The sequence below is a fragment of the Phyllostomus discolor genome, chromosome 3 (genome assembly GCF_004126475.2).
Source record: "Phyllostomus discolor isolate MPI-MPIP mPhyDis1 chromosome 3, mPhyDis1.pri.v3, whole genome shotgun sequence".
NCBI classification, from domain to species: domain Eukaryota; kingdom Metazoa; phylum Chordata; class Mammalia; order Chiroptera; family Phyllostomidae; genus Phyllostomus; species Phyllostomus discolor.
Window position 1 is genome coordinate 75,587,492 of NC_040905.2, and position 19,534 is coordinate 75,607,025.

Consider the following 19,534-nt stretch of genomic DNA (forward strand, 5'->3'; position numbering starts at 1 on the left):
TCTAGCGACTGTGGTGCCCAGCCCCGGTGAGCACCTAAGGCTCCGCCCCCCACCGTAACAAGAGCAACCAGACCGGGAAAAAAAAAAAAGGAGAGACAGGGGAAAAAAAATATGTTTTCAACAGAGCAGATCAGTCCCCCAGGACTCATCCTATTGAGCGACCAAGAATTAGCCAATCTATCAGATGCACAGTTCAAAACACTGGTGATCAGAAAGCTCACGGAACTGGTTGATTTTGGACGAAATTTAGATGAAAGAATGCAGATTACCATAAAACAGATGCAGGAAGACATTCGGAGGAGAGCCAATAGTGAAAGGAAGGAATCTGAGTCTCAAAACAATACAGTGGACCAGAAGGAAGATAGAATCAACCAAGCAGGAAAGCATGATGAAATAAGAATTCAAAAAATTGAGGAAAAGATTAAGAGCATCCAAGACACCTTTAAACGTTCCAATATCCGAATTATAGGGGTACCAGAATCGGAAGGGGAAAAGCAACAGATTGAGCACGTATTTGAACAAATAATAAAGGAGAACTTCCCCAATCTGGCAAAGGGAACAGTCTTCCAAGAAATCCAAGAAGCTCAGAGAGCCCCAAAGAAGTTGGACCCAAGAAGAAACACACCAAGGCACATCATAATTACATTAGCCAAGGTAAAAACGAAGGAGAGAATCCTAGAAGCAGCAAGAGGTAAGGGGACAGTCACCTACAAAGGAGTTCCCATCAGACTGTCAGCTGATTTCTCCAAAGAGACCTTACAGGCAAGAAGGGGCTGGAAAGAAATATTCCAAGTCATGAAAGACAAGGACCTACATCCCAGATTGCTCTATCCAGCAAAGCTCTCATTTAGAATGGAAGGGCAGATAAAGTGCTTCTCAGATAAGGTCAAGTTAAAGGAGTTCATCATCACCAAGCCCTTATTTTATGAAATGCTAAAGGGACTTATCTAAGAAAAGAAGATAAAGAAAAGACATGTATAGTAAAAGGACAGCAAACTCACAAATATTAACAACCACACCTAAAGCAAAACCAAAAGAAACTAAGTAAACAATTAGAACAGGAACAGAACCACAGAAATGGAGGACACATGGAGGGTTAGCAGCAGGGGGGTGGGAGGAGGAGAGAGGGGGAAAAGGTATAGAGAATAAGTAGCATAGAATGTAGGTTGAAAATAGATAGGGGGAGGGCAAGAATAGTACGGGAAATGTAGAAACTAAAGAACTCATAAGTATGACACATGGACATGAACTAAAGGGGGAAATGTGGGTGGGAGGGGGTACAGGGTGGAGGGGAGAGAAGGGGGGAAATGGGACAACTGTAATAGCATAATCAATAAAATATATTTTTAAAAAAAATGGGACAACCATAACAGCATAATCAATAAAATATATTTTTAAACAAACAAACAAAAAAAAGTCTGGATGTGAACTGCCCAAGAGAGAAGTGGCTGTTAACTGATGCAAAGTACACGTTTGAGAGAAAATCTGGAGACTGATTGTTTTTTCAGGTAAACGAGGTGAGATGTTTGGATGGTGGTGGAAAGGAGCCAGGGCAGGAACGGGAGCCAGAGCACACATAAAGGTGTGGGCCTTAGGAGGGGCATTGCCTCTGATGCCGTAGCAGGGGAAGATGGAAAAGGCTATGGAGGCAGGTAATTTTGTTGGTTTGGTAGCAAGAAGCCAAGAGAGGTTTTTTAAAATGTCTTCTCTTTCTCTGTAAATTAGAAGATAAAATTATTTGTGGGAAAGGAAAGAAGAGCCATAGTTTTGTACAATACTGGGCATGTCTTGGACCAGTGGAACAGAACAGAGAGCCCAGAAATAAACCCAAGTCTCTACGGTCAATTAATATTTGACAAAGGAAGCAGCAATATAAAATGGAATAAAAATAGCCTCTTCAACAAATGGTGTTGGGAGAACTGGACAGCTATGTGCAAAAAAATGAAATTCGAGCACCAACTTACACCTTATACAAAAATAAATTCAAGGTGGATAAAAGACTTAAATATAAATCGTGACGCCATTAAAGTCCTAGAGGAGAACGTAGGTAGGAAAATCTCAGATATTTCACACAGAAACTTTTTTACTGACATGTCTCCTAGAGCAAGGGACATAAAGGAAAGAATAAACAAATGGGACCTCATCAAAATAAAAAGCTTTTGCACAGCTAAAGAAAACAGTATCAAAATAAAAAGAGAACCAACTGTATGGGAAAACATATTTGCCAATGATACCTCAGACAAGGGTTTAATCTCCAAAATATATAAAGAACTTACACAACTCCACTCTAAGAAGACAAGTAACCCAATTAAAAAATGGGCAAAGGACTCGAACAGACACTTCTCCAAGGAGGACATACAGAAAATCCAAAGACACATGAAACGATGTTCAATATTGCTAGCTATCAGAGAGATGCAAATTAAAACCACAATGAGATACCACTTCACACCAGTCAGAATGGCCATCATAAACAAAGCAACAAACAACAAGTGTTGGAGAGGTTGTGGAGAAAAGGGGTCCCTAGTGCACTGTTGGTGGGACTGCAGACTGGTACAACCACTATGGAAAGCAGTATGGAACTTCCTCAGAAAACTAAAAATGGATCTGCCTTTTGACCCTGCAATTCCACTGCTGGGACTATATCCTAAGAACACTGAAACACCAATACAAAAGAACCTTTGCACCCCGATGTTCATAACAGCACAATTTACAATAGCTAGGTGCTGGAAGCAACCTAGATGCCCATCGGTAAATGAATGGATCAAAAAACTATGGTACATTTACACAATGGAGTTTTATGCAGCAGAAAGAAAGAAGGAACCCTTTGCAACAGCATGGATGGAGCTGGAAAGCATTATGCTAAGCGAAACAAGCCAGGCAGTGAAAGACAAATACCACTTGATATCACCTTTAACAGGAACCTAAACAACAAAACAAAGAAACAAGCAAAATACAACCAAAGACACTGAAATAGGGGACAGACTGACAGTGACCAGAGGGGAGAGAAGAGGGAATTTCAGGGGGGGAATGGGTAGGGTTTACAGGAACAAATTTGGAGGACACATGGACAAAAACTAGGGGTGGGGAGTAATGGGGGGGAAGAGGGGAAGGTTGGGTGGGTGGGCTGGACTGGTAGTAAGTGGGAGAAAACTGTACTTGAACAATGATTAAAATAAAATTAAAAAAAAATGCTTAAAAAAAAAGAAAGAAAGAAAAAGAAACTCCATACCAGTTATCAATCAGTCCCATTTCCTCTTGCAAATAGTAATGTACTTTCTTATACATGAATTTGTTTAATTTGAGTATTTCATATAAATGGAGTCATATAAAAAAAAACTGGGCATGTCTAAAATAGCCACTACAAAGAAAGGTAGGAGAGCTAACTAGGTATACACAAGGATTGCAGGTGCAGTACAAAGGGCCCAGGTGTGGTGGTCACCATAAAACTTATATGGGCAGTATGCTGGAGAGTTGCAGTATTTTCTCACATGTTCAAATTTCTCAAATACTTCTCAGGAGTTCATATCAGGAGGCAGAGAGACAGTTGGATTCATCTACAGTTGTAGTGTTTCCCAGCAGGTGGGGCAAAATTATTGAAAACTGGCAAGAGAATTATGGAAGTGATAGACCACAAGAAATCCAAATTAGAGTATCTAGAGTGATCCATGCACTGGATATTCCAGTTATTTCAAAAAAGCTTTCTTGGAAAAGGTTAAAGGAGATTGATAGACACATAAGCTATCAGAGTTACAACAGGACACATAAATGTATTATTCAGAGATGATTCACTTTGGAGTGATGGAAAATGATCCAGAATGTGGCCATGATGTCAACGGCTAAAATGGAGTAGAAGAAAACTGTCATGGAAGATGAGATCGTAGAACTGAGGGGCTTCGGTTTTGAATGGCTCATGTGCTTGGATGTTGAAGTTACTCAGAATGATGGCAGTGATTGAAGTGAAAGGAACTTAGTGACCCTTGTACCAAAGTATTTAATGACTGAGGACAGTGATTGGGAGGTTGGTAGGTGACAGCACTGGGGAATGGGAAAGGTGATTATAACACAAGATTTGGGGCTATTACAGGAAAGTTGGAGGAGTAATGGTTTCAAAGTGGTGTTGAAGGGTGAGGAAAACAAAGACCTACTACCTCAAGTATGTGGGATGTGGGAAAGAGTGCTGTGAGAGGAAGTAATGTCCCGTGAGAGCTAGGCTTCAGTGAAGGCCAAGAGTAAAAGGAGCATTAAGTGAATAGTTGAGGGTGTAGGAGTATTTATGAAGCATGGAACTCCACAAGGAAGGTTATATAGGAAAGAGAACGGTGAGAAATAGGGTCTCACACATTTTATGGCTGAGAGTGGGGTTCTGAAATACAGAAAGAACCTATTGTCTTTGGGCAATGAGCAAGACTGATTCAAGGAATGTGCATCATGACTGATTTCAATAGGTCTTGTGGTGGTGAGTTAATCACACTCAAATTTGTTCAGAATTGAGTCACGAATTCGGCAGAAACACTTCTTAAGACAGTACCATTTCTTGTGGTAGAGAGACTCTAGTCTCTCTGAAGAATGTTGGCTAAAGTCTAGCCATAATAAAGGGGCCCAGGGGAGATCCTCAAGGTCCAAGTTCTTGACTTACAGTGAGTGTGGGTATGGAAATGTTCTCTCGATGTTTCCTTGTAATAAATGCAGCTGGATTTCTAGCTAGATATATTGGGAGGGCAGGAACATCTCCAAATCAGGGAACTGTAGGAAAATACTAAGACTGAAGCTGAAAGAAGATTTGATGTCTACACTCAATGTTAGAAAATTTTATTGTAGAAACAGTTTTTTCCTTGTTTCAGGTTTAATCCCTTGTTTCTCTTTTGTTTCAAATAGTGTATCAGTCATCTATCACTGCTTAACAAATAGTAGCAGCTTAAAATAACAAACTTTAGCAGCTTACACAAAAAAGTTTGTTGTTTTTTCCGCAGCCAAGTACCTCTCTCTAGTTGAGGGTTTCTTACAAGGATGTAGTCAGGTGTTGGCTGGGACTGCAGTCATCTCAAGGCTTGACTAGGGGAAGATCTGCTTCTAAATACTCATACGGTTATTAGCAGGCCTCATGTCCCCACTGGCTGTTGGCCAGAGATCAATTTCTTGTCACCTGGGTGTATCCAAAGGGCAGTTCACAACACAGTAGCAGGCTTCTCTCAGTGAGAACAAGAGAGGGTACCCAAGATGGAAGCCACAGTCCTTGTTACATTGTCTTCGAAGTGACTTCTCATCCCCTGTGCTGCATACTCTTCAGTAGAAGCCAGTTCAGTAAATCTAGCCCACACTCAAAGGCAGGGAGCTACACAAGGGAATGAATACCAACAGACAAGGATCATTAAGGGTTCTGTTAGACCCTACCTTCCACTAAAAATAAAGATGGTATGCTCACCTCAGGATGAGTCGTTCCCCTTCTACTATAAACCAAGAAAGGCCCCTTGCCTGAATTACTACAATAAAAAAGCCTTCTGACTATTTTCTTTATCCCAAGTCATGGTGCCTCAGATCCATCTCTTTATTGAATCCAGGATAAGCTCTTTATCTCTAAATTTCTCTCTGTCCCCCCTTGCTCCTTCTCCCCTTATCTCTTTCCCTTCCTCACCCCCTCTTTTTCCTCCCCCCTCCTCTTCTGACTGCCTCCCCCTTGAGACACACACACACACACACCCCATGTTCTTTCTGACCTTTGCTTTTGCTTCTGCTTCATCTGGGCTGCCCTGTGGCTAGTCCCCCTCCTTTTTGTTGGCTAAACTCCTTCTCATAGTTCAAGTACGAAATCAGATGGCACTGCTTCCAGGAAGCCCTCCCAGTACTCCCAAAACAGTATACGTGTATGCCCTTCCTGTGTATTCACACAGCCACTATCAAAGCACTTACCACTAAGTATTTACATGTTGAACTCAAAACTGTGTGCAGTGAGGGTAAGACTGTCTTCACTTATATCTCTAAAGACTGGTGCTATACCTAGGAAGTAGCAGAAGCTCAATAAATATTTGCTGTTTGGTTGCATATGAATTGAACAACCATTATAAAAGCACCCAGCAGCTGGTGGCAGTGGAAGGAGATTCAGGAGTCTTTCTCTGCTACCCCTTCTCACTGCCTTGAGGAATGCTAACTAGCTGCTTCAAATTGGGAAGTATCCCTGGAGGACTAATCAACATAAAGCATCCACAGCCACAAAAGAGGTAAAGATTGGAAAACGTAGACACTCTGGGACTCTTTACTAGTATTCTTACTCCAACCCTAGATTTCCCTGTGCAAGGGAACATAAGTAGGTCTTCATGCTTTTATGTGAAGAGCCATAAAAAACACCTCTCCAAAGCATCACAGGTTCAATTCCCAGTCAGGGCACATGCCCGGGTTGTAGGCCACGGCCCCCAGCAACCACACATTGATGTTTTTTTTTCTCTCTCTCTCTCTCCCTCTTTCTCCCTCCCTTCCCTCTCTAAAAATAAATAAATAAAATCTTTTAAAAACCTCTCAAGTTGGCACTGTTTTTGTTTTTAGATTTTAATTTTAGAGCAAGGGGAAGGGAGGACAAAAGAGAGGGAGAGAAACCAATGTAGAGAGAAAAATCAGCTGCCTCATACTACTGCAACCAGGGTCCTGGCCCAAAACCCAGACATGTGCCCTGACTGGGAGTCAAACCTGCAACCTTTTCGTTTTCAGGACAACGCTTAACCCACTGAGCCACACCAGTCAGGGCTCAGGTTGGCACTTTAAAAATCAACTTCATTGAGGAAAGATTAACATACAATAAAATGTACCTATTTTAAAGGTACAGTTAAATGAATTTACATTTACAATTAAATTTACAAATGTAATTTTCTCTTTTAAAAATGTTACTGTGAATGATGGTCTTAAATATGTTTTTTGTAGACTAGTCAGAAAACACTAACTTTGGCCTATAATATGACCTCTATGGAAGTTCTAAGCTGTCCTTTTAAAAATGAGCTTTATACAGTTACCTATTTAAGGACTTTTTATAACAAATACAGAAATCTCTGTATGAAGATTTAATTGTTGCACACTGTTAGAATGCTGACTAATCACTGAGGAATGCTTGTTAACAAATTTCTGTGTTGTCTACCAGTGGAATTTAGCAGGTGAACAGTAAAGGTTGCTAGCCCACAGGGAAGTTTTAACATGTCAAGTGAACTTAGTGTACAAAAAGAAATCACAAGATCAGTTGATTCCAAAATTTAGGGAAATGGGGTACATTCAGAGATATTGATTCATTCTAGTCCTTTGTACCCTCCAGGAAATAACCAACTTCCAATCGTCAAAACCTATTATTCCCTATTTCCTTTTTGCTAACCTCCCTTCTCCAATTAGCATCTATGTCTGAAAGACAATTAGAACCAGCAGTGGTATCCCTCCCTGTTCTTATGGATTTTACTACTAGCTCTTCATTCAGTCATAATTTGACAAATATTTTGTGGGTACCTACTAGGAACCTAAGACTACCTACCCTTCATACCAAGAATACAGTGAACAAACTGAGGTTTCTACCCTCAAAAGGTTATGTTCTAGTTTTTTCTTTTGGAAAGTTGAGAACTACAGCAGAATAACTGCCAATATCACTTTCTAATTGAACACTGTTTTTATAATTGTTATTCTTAATTATTAATGAATGCCTGTCCAGAGTTGCATCCTATGTTTTCAGGTGCCCATTAAACATTCTTACTGGATGTCACTATAATCAAAGGCAAGCTCAGTCCCCACACCAAAAGTCATCATCTCTTCCTGGGTTCCATGTATTTATTAATGGCGCTATTATCTACCCATGTAGCCAAGCTCGGCACAAAGTCAAATTGACCTTGACTCCAAACATCTCTTTACTCACATTCAAAGTAGTTAGCAAACCAACGGTTTTTATCCCCTAAATATAGGGCATCCCCATTTCCCTATTCTAACTTCCTGACTTTGGGCCCTCAAAACCACTCAACTATTAGAAGTGCCCACTTACTAATTTCCCATCTGCGATCTCTTCATCCTGTCGGTGCTCTTTTTTGAGACATGATTCTGGTTATGCCATTCCCTTGCCTAGTCTAAAGTCTAGTGACTCTCTTAACATCCACATCTTGAAAGCAGCACCTTTAAAATGACACATGAGATACTTAATAGTTTAATCCAGTCTGTATCTCCCACCACACACCTTGTGTTCTGTTCACAATAAGCTGGAATACTCCATGCTTTCACATTTAAAACTTTACACAGGCTCTTTTGTCAGCCTCTTATCCCAAAATTCAAGGTCTGTCTCCTGTCTTAAATGTGACATTTTATGCAGCCTTTAATAGCTTCTAAGCAGCTCATTGTTTCTTTGTTTTCCTTTAGTATTTTATATATTCTTGTATGATAGTGCTCATCATATCATACTCCAATTATTTATTTTTTTCATGTCTTTCTCAAATGGAAGTTTCAAGCAGTCCTCTCTGTACCATAAACTCCCAGAGAGCTTGGACTACACCAGATTCAGTCAATTTTGTGGTGATTTGGAGCATTTCATCAATCAAAATGGAGCTTTCTGTCAATCAATTTATATTTAACTGAATGTGGTTGCATGTCTTTGGATCTGTGAAAAAATATTACTCTTAGAATTTCTTCAGTGTTTAGTTACTTCCATAGTGTGGTTTAACTGTCTTTTGCAACAAATCTCATTTTCTTCAGCTTTTCTCTAAAATTTACTTAATAAATTTATAAGTACAAACATTCATTTTGAGAAGTTAATGTTCACATTTTTAATGGTATATTTAGCTGTCTCCCCTCAAGAGTACCTAAACATGAAGTTAGCTGTATTTATCTACGATCTCAATTACACTGTCTATAATTTCTTAATTTCTAGGGTTCAGCTACACGAATGGATCATGAAACAGCCAGTGTTTTGAGTTCTAGTAGCACACACTCTGCTCCTCGAAGGCTGACAAGTCATCTGGGAACCAAGGTAACAGATTACAAATCGGGTCACTAATACTATGAATACTTCTAGTATTCATTAGATATGTTGCTAAAACCATTCTTTATCTTTTACATAGAGGAGATTTATGATTTCATCATCGCAGTCTCTTAAAGAAGTGACATCTTTTTATACAAAGTAGTGCAAACAAAGGGAAAATAAGGATTATAAAAAGTGCCAAATTAGCTAGTTGGTTTTTGGTTTTGTTTTGTTTGTTGGTTTTTATTTTTTTTTCAGTCATGTCCACTTCTCTGTAAGTATCCAAAGCTCCAGCCTCACTGGCTTACTTACTACTTCCCGAGCTCTCCCTGTGACTTTCTGCCTCCTTGCCTTGCCTGCAGTGACACACACTCCACTTTCTACCCCACCTCAACACAGCTGTCAAAGCTGTAGCCACCCTTCAGAACTCTTCTCAGGCTTCACTTCTTTATAAAACATTTTCCAATGTGCGTGGTCCTCCTGCTTCCCTGTGTGGCCTCTCTCCCTCCTTTGAATCACTACAGCTTGCATGAAATGGTTTGGGAAAACAGGGGCTGTTTTTTACATGTTGTTTTTTTTGCTGCCTTTAGCACAGGGTTTGCATATAACAAGTGTTTAATAAGTATTTATTTAAGTAGATGGGAAAATCATTGAAGTTGAATGTTATCCAGTGCTGATAAGTCAGCTTTTTTAGGGTCTCTCAGATGGTAGCAAATATCTTAGGACTTGGGAATAGTATGTTTAAGAAGAAAATAATTATTTTACTATTGTTTTAAAGACAGAGATTTTAATATTGTATTGACAAAGAATGAAATACTAATATTACTAAACAACGTATTTTTCATTAAATCTAAATAATTACATTAGTTTTTATTATATACTCTATATGTCCTTTATTTTAATAATATAATAGCTTTTAGGAAAAACATTACTAAAATAACTAATGTTGGTTTAAGAAGTGCATTTTAGAATAGTCCATGATATTGTTAATATAAGACTTAATTCTTCCAATAACTCACAAGAGCTACTACTTGGGACCTCTGGAGTCCTAGTAACTATGCTAGGAGTTTTATGTATGTTATCTCTGATCTTCTCAAAGCCCCTATGAGTTATTCTTGTTTGTCTTTTTTAAATAAGAAAACTGATTTTTAAAAAAGATTTAGGCAGCTGTTGCGTAACTAAATCGGAATTCAACCACAGCTCTGTCCAACATGAATAAGTAAAGAAATTAGAGATCTCTTTAAGTAAGAAATTAGAGATTTCAATAAGTAAAGAATATTAGAGATTTTCTTTATAGTAAAAGATGTGTGAAGACTGTTGTGTGAAGACTGACAGCTGGAATACCTTTTCCTTTTTGAAGTAATTTTTGCATAATATTGAGACCTTCCTACATTTTTGAATGACAGCTACTCCCCTATATATGTATTACGTCATTTAATCTTTACAGAGAAAACCCTCTTAGGTAAGTTCCTCCATTTTGCAACTGAGGAAATGGGCTAAGAGAAATTTGATAGCCTGGTAGTGTCAGACAGTTCGTTCATCTAAGTGGTGGAGCCCGAATTCAAAGGCCCATCTATCCACAGTTCCACACCGCCTTCCTATCACAATTACATCTAAGTGTGTGTGTGTTTACACGTTTAGAGTTTCTCCGCCTGAGCACTATTGGCTGGATAACTCTTTGTTGCGTTATAGTATGTAGCAGCATCTATGACCTGTACCCATTAGACACCCATAGCACTTCCTCCTACTGTTGAGGAAACAGAAAATGTCTCCAAGTTATTGCCAGTAGTTAAGAACCACTGATTTATAGGCATGACACATTCTTTATATAATAGCCTCTACTTTTTTGTGTTAACCTCGAGCTTTAAAATGAAGTTGACCACAGTCCAAGATAACAGAGTACTGTTTCCTGTTTCTAATCTGCTTCTAATCCTTAGAATGTATTGTCAGAGAGTAATTGATGCTTAGGAGTATGCTTAAAAAAATATTGTATAAGAATCCTGGCCTTGTACTCTGTATGTGACCATGGCATTCTTCTTCTTAGGGCAAAGTATTTTTTTGACATGTGTAAGGGAGAAATCTTATAATTTTAACAATACTGTTATAACTGATGAGGGTTAGTGATTGCTGAGAACTAGTACTTAGTGAATAGTGATTGTTTAAAAAATATTTTGTATTTATTCATTATAGCTGTAGACTTAAAGGAGTGAAAATTTGTAATTGTGCAGAGAATTTAGATAGATCACATTCCTTACTGTGTATTAGTGAAATTAGTTGATTTTCATTCATTATAATCAGGGATCCAGATAAACAGCAATTTAAGTGTGTAAGAAGCAACTTGCTCTTTCAGCACCATATACTACCACTATTGTTATTTACTCATATAAATAAATTGGTAATGATTTTATATAGATTTTGAAATAACATTCATTACTTCATCCTGAAAAGATTTTTTCTTTTGCTTTTTTTTTTAATGAGTTACGATAAATATTCCATTCATCACTTCATTGGTGTTGGCTTTTGGATATTAAAGTCATAATTTTGTTTCTAAACTCATTTGGCCCACAGGTGGAAATGGTGTATTCATTGTTGTCAATGCTTGGTACTCATGATAAGGATGATATGTCACGAACTTTGCTAGCTATGTCTAGCTCCCAAGACAGCTGTATATCCATGCGACAGTCTGGATGTCTTCCTCTCCTCATCCAGCTTTTACATGGCAATGACAAAGACTCTGTGTTGTTGGGAAATTCCCGGGGCAGTAAAGAGGCTCGGGCCAGGGCCAGTGCAGCACTCCACAACATCATTCACTCACAGCCTGATGACAAGAGAGGCAGGCGTGAAATCCGAGTCCTTCATCTTTTGGAACAGATACGAGCTTACTGTGAAACCTGTTGGGAGTGGCAGGAAGCCCACGAACAAGGCATGGACCAGGACAAAAATCCAAGTATGTTCCCTATAGTGTGCATCATAGCGCATGTTACAAAACAAATGTAAAAGTTTTTTAAAAAATTTATTTAGTTAGTATGTTGTCTTTATGAATAGGAAGGAGAAATGCATATTAGCCATCTACACTAACATACTTTAAAGCTTAAGTCTATTTTAAAGTCTAAAATTAAGAAAAATTTAGCAAAGGAAAATGTTATATGCACTGCTATGCAGCCAAAAAAAGAACAGGAAATCAAGAGAGACGTACAGAGTCATAGCATAGTAGATCTAGAAAAGATTTGAGCAATTATGTTGCCTGTCTCTTTTATTTTATAGATAAAGTTTAGGAAAGTAACTTTATGTAAGTTTTTTCAGCTATTAGTGACCAAGCCAATATCTTATACATTTGCATATCACTCAGTGGATGCAGAGCAGTTAATCTGTTGTTATTTGATCCTCACAACAACCATGTGAAGTAGGAAGGGAAGGTATTATTATTTCAGTTTTACAGATGAAGAAACTGAGGCTCAGAAAGGCTAAAAGATTTACCTATGGCCTCACAGCTAGTAAGTGGCCAGGAACAGAAGCCAGGTCTCCTGTTCACAGCTCAGGGCCCTTCCTACTGCACCATCCTGCTGCAGGTGTTGGGTCCTTATTGCTGGGGGTGATCAGCCGCTCAGCTCTTTGCTCAGGGAGAGACTCTTGGCCACCAATCCCTCTCCCTCAGGAGGAGAGAACATGGGAGTTGGGACCCCTGGGACATAACTTACTACATTCCTGTAGCAAGAACCAAAAGCAGTAAGTATATAAGGTAAGACCTTCCTTTCACCTGATACGAACACACACGCATGCACACACAGAAAAGGAGGGTGTATCAACCTATGGATTTGAAAAGCCAGAGGGGAATGGTGGTGAGAACATGACCTATGAAGCTTTAGGAGACTTTTTTTTAGCTTAGTTACAAAGATGAATTAATTTAAAATCTAAAACATCTCAAGAATAAGAAAACACCCCTGGCCAGGTGGCTTAGTTGGTTACAGCATCATCCTGTATACCAAAAAGGTTGTGGGTTTGATCCCCAGTCAAGACACACATCCAAGTTACAGGTTCGACTCCCAATTGGGGGATATGGGAAGCAACCAATAGGTGTTTCTCTCTTTCTCTCTCTCCCCACCTCTCTCCCTCACTCTTTCTCTCTTTCCCCCTCCCCTAAAAAAAAAAAAAAAAAAAAAAAAAAAAAAAAACAAAAAAACAGAAGAAACAGTCCTTTATATCTGTTAAGATGCTTTACTGGGAGATTTCTAGATTGTTTTCTTTGGCTATTGACAATTATGCAATGACTAGCATTTTGTGTTCTTGATAACCTCTTCTCAAAAAAGTTAAATAGAATAAATAGAATATTACTTCTGAAAAATGCTTGCTTTTTAAATTTTATTTCAGAGAAGTTTTGAAACTTTGTGCATAGTGTTAAATGTGGAAGTACATTTTCTCAGATGCCTTTTCTTTAAATTTTTGTTTACTGTCTAGTATCTGTCAATATAAGAAGTAAACTTTACTAGGTTTGTACTAGATTTCTCTACCACATTTGTACGCAGCAATGTGCTTCTAACCCACACTCATGACAGTAGTTTAAACAGCAATTATAAATAAAATTAAACAGTTTTATACCAAAATATTTTTGTTTTTTCATATAGTAAACGTAATTTTAAATTATTTGAGTTGTAGCATAAACTTGCAAAGGACTTATTCTAAAAGACTTGGTTAAGGGCAGATGAGTGGTAAACATTTTAATGGAACCAAGCAAAGGCCTTTACTCATTCTTGTTTGTAGTACTTATTTATCTGTTCAGCAAATATTTGTTGATCCATTGAACTATACATTAGGGATATGTTGGTGAGCTCTCTACGTATTTTTTAAGTATAATAAACATCATTGCTTTTGAGAAAACAAAGCATTATGGTTTATGTCAATTTTATTTTTCAGTGCCAGCTCCTGTTGAACATCAGATCTGTCCTGCTGTGTGTGTGCTAATGAAACTTTCATTTGATGAAGAACATAGACATGCAATGAATGAACTTGGTAAGACAAAAATGTTTCTTAATGGCATAGAAGAATACTAAAGGTTTCTTCACTGTGGAAATGGAATTTATGGCCACTAACTTCTATTACCAGCTGCTTCCTCCTTGTAGCATATATATATAATTATAATCTGGTTTCCAGAAAAGAGAAGTTTTTAGATAACAGAAACTGCTACCCTAAACTAACTTGGATTTTCAAGATCTCAGGCATAGATTGGGAAGATTACTAATGGGCCACTCCTTGCCCCTATTGCCAAGGTAGACCCTGTGTGACAGTTGACAGGGAGGGTAGTTTGAATTATTTTGAAACGTGGAGCTACTTCATTGTTCTGACTCAGTCACTTATGGCCACCAGAAGGACTTGTTATTAAGAATCTCATTTACCTTTGTGGTGATCAGTACTTCACTAGATTTTCATGATAAACACCATGGTATCTTTAAAACTGGTTACTGTGGAAAAGCATTATGCTCTAATTTAAATCAGAAACATTCAATTAATTTTGGAAGGATTACTCTTCTAAGTATGTGTTATCACACACTTTCCTCCTTATATAACCTGCATTGTGCACCCCATTTTTCATGTAACCGTCTTTCTTTGATTTCTAGGTTCATTGTGCACATGTGGTATTTATAAATTGCATCATGCTGAGCCATCTCATGTGAACTGGATATCTCTAGTGGTGCCACAAGCAAGGCCGTACTGAGTCCACATCATAGTGTAGCTGTGCCCTGGCTTTTTGTGCTGTTACGTTATGTTGCATTCCAGCTTCCACTTCGTTTTACTGTCACCCTCATCATCATTCATTATATATCTTAAAAGTGACAAAGTCATGAGACTTAAGCAGAGAACCTGAACAGCCAAAATGAGTGTTGTCTCCTTCAGAGTCATTCCTTTAGGAGGCTGTGTCCTTCTGATTCCAGCCCTGCGCTCCACCTGTGCTTTTCTTCCCACAGGCCCTCGCAGTTGGCCCACCTGATTCTCTTTGCTTCCCCCACCACCTCCCTCGGCCTCCTGCGGAACTGACTGTAATCTTAGGAGTTCTCCTTTCCTCAATACAACCCCAACATTTGTGAAACTGTTATGTTTGGGTGGCATTTTTTAATACTAGTAATAATGGGAAGGGGATAAAAATAATGAATAAATAGGAAAATTAATTCAATTTTAAGCTAATGCAAAGATTTTTCTATAAATGTCCCTGTGTTCCAATGGACTGTAGACTAGGACTGACACATTAATCATCTGAATTTCAAAGTAAAACGCAGACTCAGTATTTGTTCCTCTTCCTTCCTCAGGTAGGAAGGCTACCCGGGGCATTTCATCACAGGAGCTAGGGCAGGGGCTTTCAGGTGAGGAGCAGGATGGGGCCTTTGGGGTGTGACTGCTGGGGACATAGCCACAGAGGATTACCTTCTCATTCCTAGCCTCCGAATTTGCACTGGAACAAAAGAAGGATCAAGGTTTGTGGACTGTGGAGAAATAGAGAGATAGCACAAAGTACCTGACTGTGAGGGGTAGGAGGAAAAAAGTCCCAAATAGGTGAGGGACAATTCCTAAGCCCAGTCAGCTGGGATTGTCACTCATCCATACAAGAAGGTTCTACAGCTATCAGGGTCATATAAGTTTGCTCCTATTAGTACTGCAAGTGTTAGACTATATTAGTGGTGTATTTATTAATTTATTATTTCTTAGTCCTGTCCCAGAAAATTTGCTAGGCACCAGATACAAGAAAAGATTAAGACATAGTCCTACTTTCGAGGAACTCATTTGCATTAATGTTTCCAAAACCAGGTCATAATGATCACTAGAAGTACTTGTCAAACCATATAGGTTCTCTGGCCCTGTAGCAATCAGGCTTAGTAAAACAGAATCTTCAGAGGGGGAACCTAGAAATAATATTTTCTAATAATTAGTGGCTTAGGTAATTCTTGTGATCAGAAAATTCTGTGAAACACAAAGCTATACACTATTGATGTTGAACCCCTAATATTTATTTTACAATGAGGCATGTCATGCTAAATCAGGTTTACACACACACACACACACACACACTTAAAATTATGTCATCTTTCTATTTTTTTTTTTAAGGATGCTATTGAATGTCACCTGAAGCTCTTGGTTCTCTACTATCTGTAACATTTTGAGATACCATATTGGGTGGCATTTGCTCTATCTGGATCCCTGTTTTCTAACATACGTGCTAAGAACATGCTCGTTATATTTGCATTACTTGGAAATATTATAATTTTTTCTCAGGGCAACCTGTTTTTATGCTAATAATAATTTTTATCATATTTTTATTTGCCTGAAAACAAAGGACTCTCTCCTATATCTGATATCCTAAATTCTATTAAATATCCTTTTTTTCATTAACCACATTCATCATGGTTTTGTTCACATTGGCCATTGGCTATATTCTTTAATTTTTTTTCAGAATCAAATTCTAAGATTTTTAGTTTCTCCATCAAAGAATGCTCAGTTAGTTCCTCCTTGGAATCTATTACAGATACCACTACACCAGGCAGGATTTTATGTAGGCACAAAATGTAGCATGTTTTGTTTTGCTATTCGTAGTCTGCTTTGTAATGCTCAACAATTTGGTGATCTCATCAGCACCAGCACTGTCTTCAGGTCAGTGTCCTGGGTCAAAACTCCAAGTTCTTTACTGGCACTCTCTCCTTTATCCAAGTAGCACTTGGTCAAATTTCTCAAAGCTCTGTCCTAGGCTCTCTTCCTCTCTCCCTAAGTAGTATCCTCCACTCCATGGCTTCAGTTACAGTGTTTTTTAAATTTACATCTTAATCCAAGTTCTGTCTCCTGAGTTTTAAGTACATTATCAAAGTGTTCATCTGGCACCTTTACTTGGATAGTTGTGTAGACATTTCTAATTGAGCTGCCACAACTGAAATTTTTATCTCATGCATCCCCAGATCTCTCTGTCTCTGCCCCACAGGAGGGTGGGGGGTCTTTTCTCAGAAAATGACATTCCAGTCAAAACAGTTGCTCAGACCAGAATCTTCAAAGACATCCATGACCTTATCTTTATCTCCTACATCTGGTAACTGAGTGCTTTAGTTTTGCATCTTAAATACTCATATATCTCAAATCACTGCTCTTATTTTCATCCCCAGTTCAAGCCACCATCCTGTCTTCCATTCTGCAACTTTGTCTTACTTGTCTCACAACTTCCGTCATAATCCATTCTGCACCCTGCAGCCCTGAGAATCTACTTAGATAGAGCACACATAAAATTATTCCTTCCTGTGCCTGAAGTCCTTAGTGTGGCACATAAAGTCTTGCATGATCGGCCTCTAGCCATTTTTGTAGCCTCATCTTACAGTCTTTATGCTGTATATTTCAGGCCCACGGACCTTGCACATGCTATTTTATCTGCCTAAAATGCTTCATGATTCTTGCCCCGCCTTTTTGGATACTCCATTTAAGTCTCAACTTAAACATTATTTCCTCAGCCTTTTTCTTGATCCCCTCCAGTTTAGGTTAAGACCACCTATTATCTTGCCCTGAACTTACACAGTCCAACACACTTTAATTAGTTGTTCAGTGACTATCTTTGCACTAATCTTTAAGGTCCATAAAGACAGTCAGTGTATTTTGAGTTCACTCCTATATATTTTCAATCACTATGAGTAGTTGGAAGAAAATCTTCCTAAATATAATTTGGATTTTCTTTAACCAAATTAATTTTCACTTATCTACAGTTAAAGTTATCTCTCATTTCTGCTAATCATAAAGATTTATGTGAATCTTTCTATACTTAAATGCCCTGGCCTAGAATTCTTGACCTAAGATAGAACTTTGCCTGTTTTGCAAACTTGCAGATTCCTCTACATACTGACCCTTCTAGATTATTTGAAAAAATATTAAATGTACAGGTTCTCTCAGATTAATAAACTGACCATTTAGACTTACAGTATCCAAGATAGTCTGTTTATATTTATCCTCTTTTTTTTTTTGTCTAAGCCACTTCTCTGTGACAAAATAATATTCTCATTCCCACAATGATTAATATTGATGGTGAAGAATATTTTGAATAGCCTCCATTTACATTTTTATTTTTATTTTTATTTTTGTTCACTGCCTCACCATTTTGCTTTGCCTCTTGTTTGTTTTTCTACTACCCCTTCCTCTTTGTCTTTCCCTTTCCTTTCTCATCATTCTCCTCCTTGCTGTCCTAGTGTTGACCACTGTGGGCACTGTTGAGCACACTCAGTCGTGGGGATCGAGGGGAAGGAAAATACTACATCCTAGTATAGTGGGTATTTGACACCTCTGAGTATCAAAAAAAAAGTAAGAATTTTTTTTAATAAATGTAAGTAGCTTTATAGTAGCACATTGAACAGGCAGTTCTTTTTTATTTAAAAAAATAAGCTTTGCTTTATGCAGTTTCATTCATAACTTTCAATATTTCTAAGGATAACTATTCAGCAGGTTAAAAAACATTGAAGTAATTAGGCCACAGTGTGCAACAATGAAAAGTATAAAGCCCTAATAATAAAAATAAGTTACCTTTTCCTGCTTATATTCAGGAAGACCTAGTGTTTAAAAATAGCCTTTTTCATCATTGACAAGATACAGTGTATGTATAGCAAATAGAGTGCAATGCTTATTTCACTTGGTAGGGCAAGGGCTGGAGGGTCAAGAAACTGGCAGAAAATGGAATAGTTGTCAGTTGTACTTTATAAATGTATTAGACTAAAGTTCTTTATAACAGCGTTTATAGCTTGTAATTCTAAAGACAAATTTAAACTATATATTCTCATTCTTGAGGTTTTTTTCTAATATTTAAATTATAAACTTGGTACCAGTTAGTTTTATTTTAGATTGTTGTCTTTTTCCTCTTGCCCTTTTAAATTAGGGGGACTACAGGCCATTGCAGAATTATTGCAAGTGGACTGTGAAATGTATGGGCTTACTAATGACCACTACAGTATTACATTAAGACGATATGCTGGAATGGCTTTGACAAACTTGACTTTTGGAGATGTAGCAAACAAGGTATGTTTTATAAGATCCACTTCTTAAGACATCTCAGGTATGAGTTAGCTTACTTTCGTACAACCTGCTTTTCACTGATTTTCTTTTTGTCACTCTCCTGTTAAACACTGACTAATAAAAACCTGTACTTCACACCCCACTGTATATCCTTATTCATTTGGTTGTCTTATGATTAAACAAAAGCAAAAGATAGAACACAATAGTGAATATATTTAATCATATTTAAAACACTGTTCCTAGCCCTGGCTGGAGCCTCAGTGAGTGGATTGAGTCCTGGCCTGTGAACCGAAGGTCACCAGTTTGATTCCCAGCCAGGGCACATGCCTGAGTTGTGGGCCAGCTCCCCAGTTAGGGGCAAGCGAGAGGCAACCAATAGATATTTCTTTTCCTTTCTTTCTCCCTCCCTTCCCCTCTCTCTGAAAGTAAATAAATACAATCTTTTTTTAAAAATAAAACACTGTTCCTAGGAATGAGGAAAAATCTGAAAATCCTGATGACCAATGCAAATGTTACATGCATATTGGTTGTATCCAAATAAGAGACCTAACT

General features: G+C 38.1%; 1 protein-coding gene across 15 annotated transcripts in view; it reads left to right on the forward strand.

Annotated features, from left to right (window-relative positions):
- Nucleotides 1-19,534, forward strand: part of APC (APC regulator of WNT signaling pathway) — a 154,441-nt gene that overhangs the window by 118,976 nt on the left and 15,931 nt on the right. For 6 of the 15 annotated variants that reach the window (XM_028508345.2, XM_036020655.1, XM_036020656.1 and 3 more), the window contains 5 exons: nt 8,876-8,974; nt 11,534-11,912; nt 13,877-13,972; nt 15,265-15,318; nt 18,846-18,985. In XM_028508345.2, the coding sequence (XP_028364146.1) occupies nt 8,876-8,974; nt 11,534-11,912; nt 13,877-13,972; nt 15,265-15,318; nt 18,846-18,985 (768 nt within the window). Of the gene's footprint in view, nt 1-8,875; nt 8,975-11,533; nt 11,913-13,876; nt 13,973-15,264; nt 15,319-18,845; nt 18,986-19,534 lie in introns of those variants that run through there. The other 9 variants (XM_028508348.2, XM_028508347.2, XM_028508349.2 and 6 more) reach the window with 5 other exon arrangements.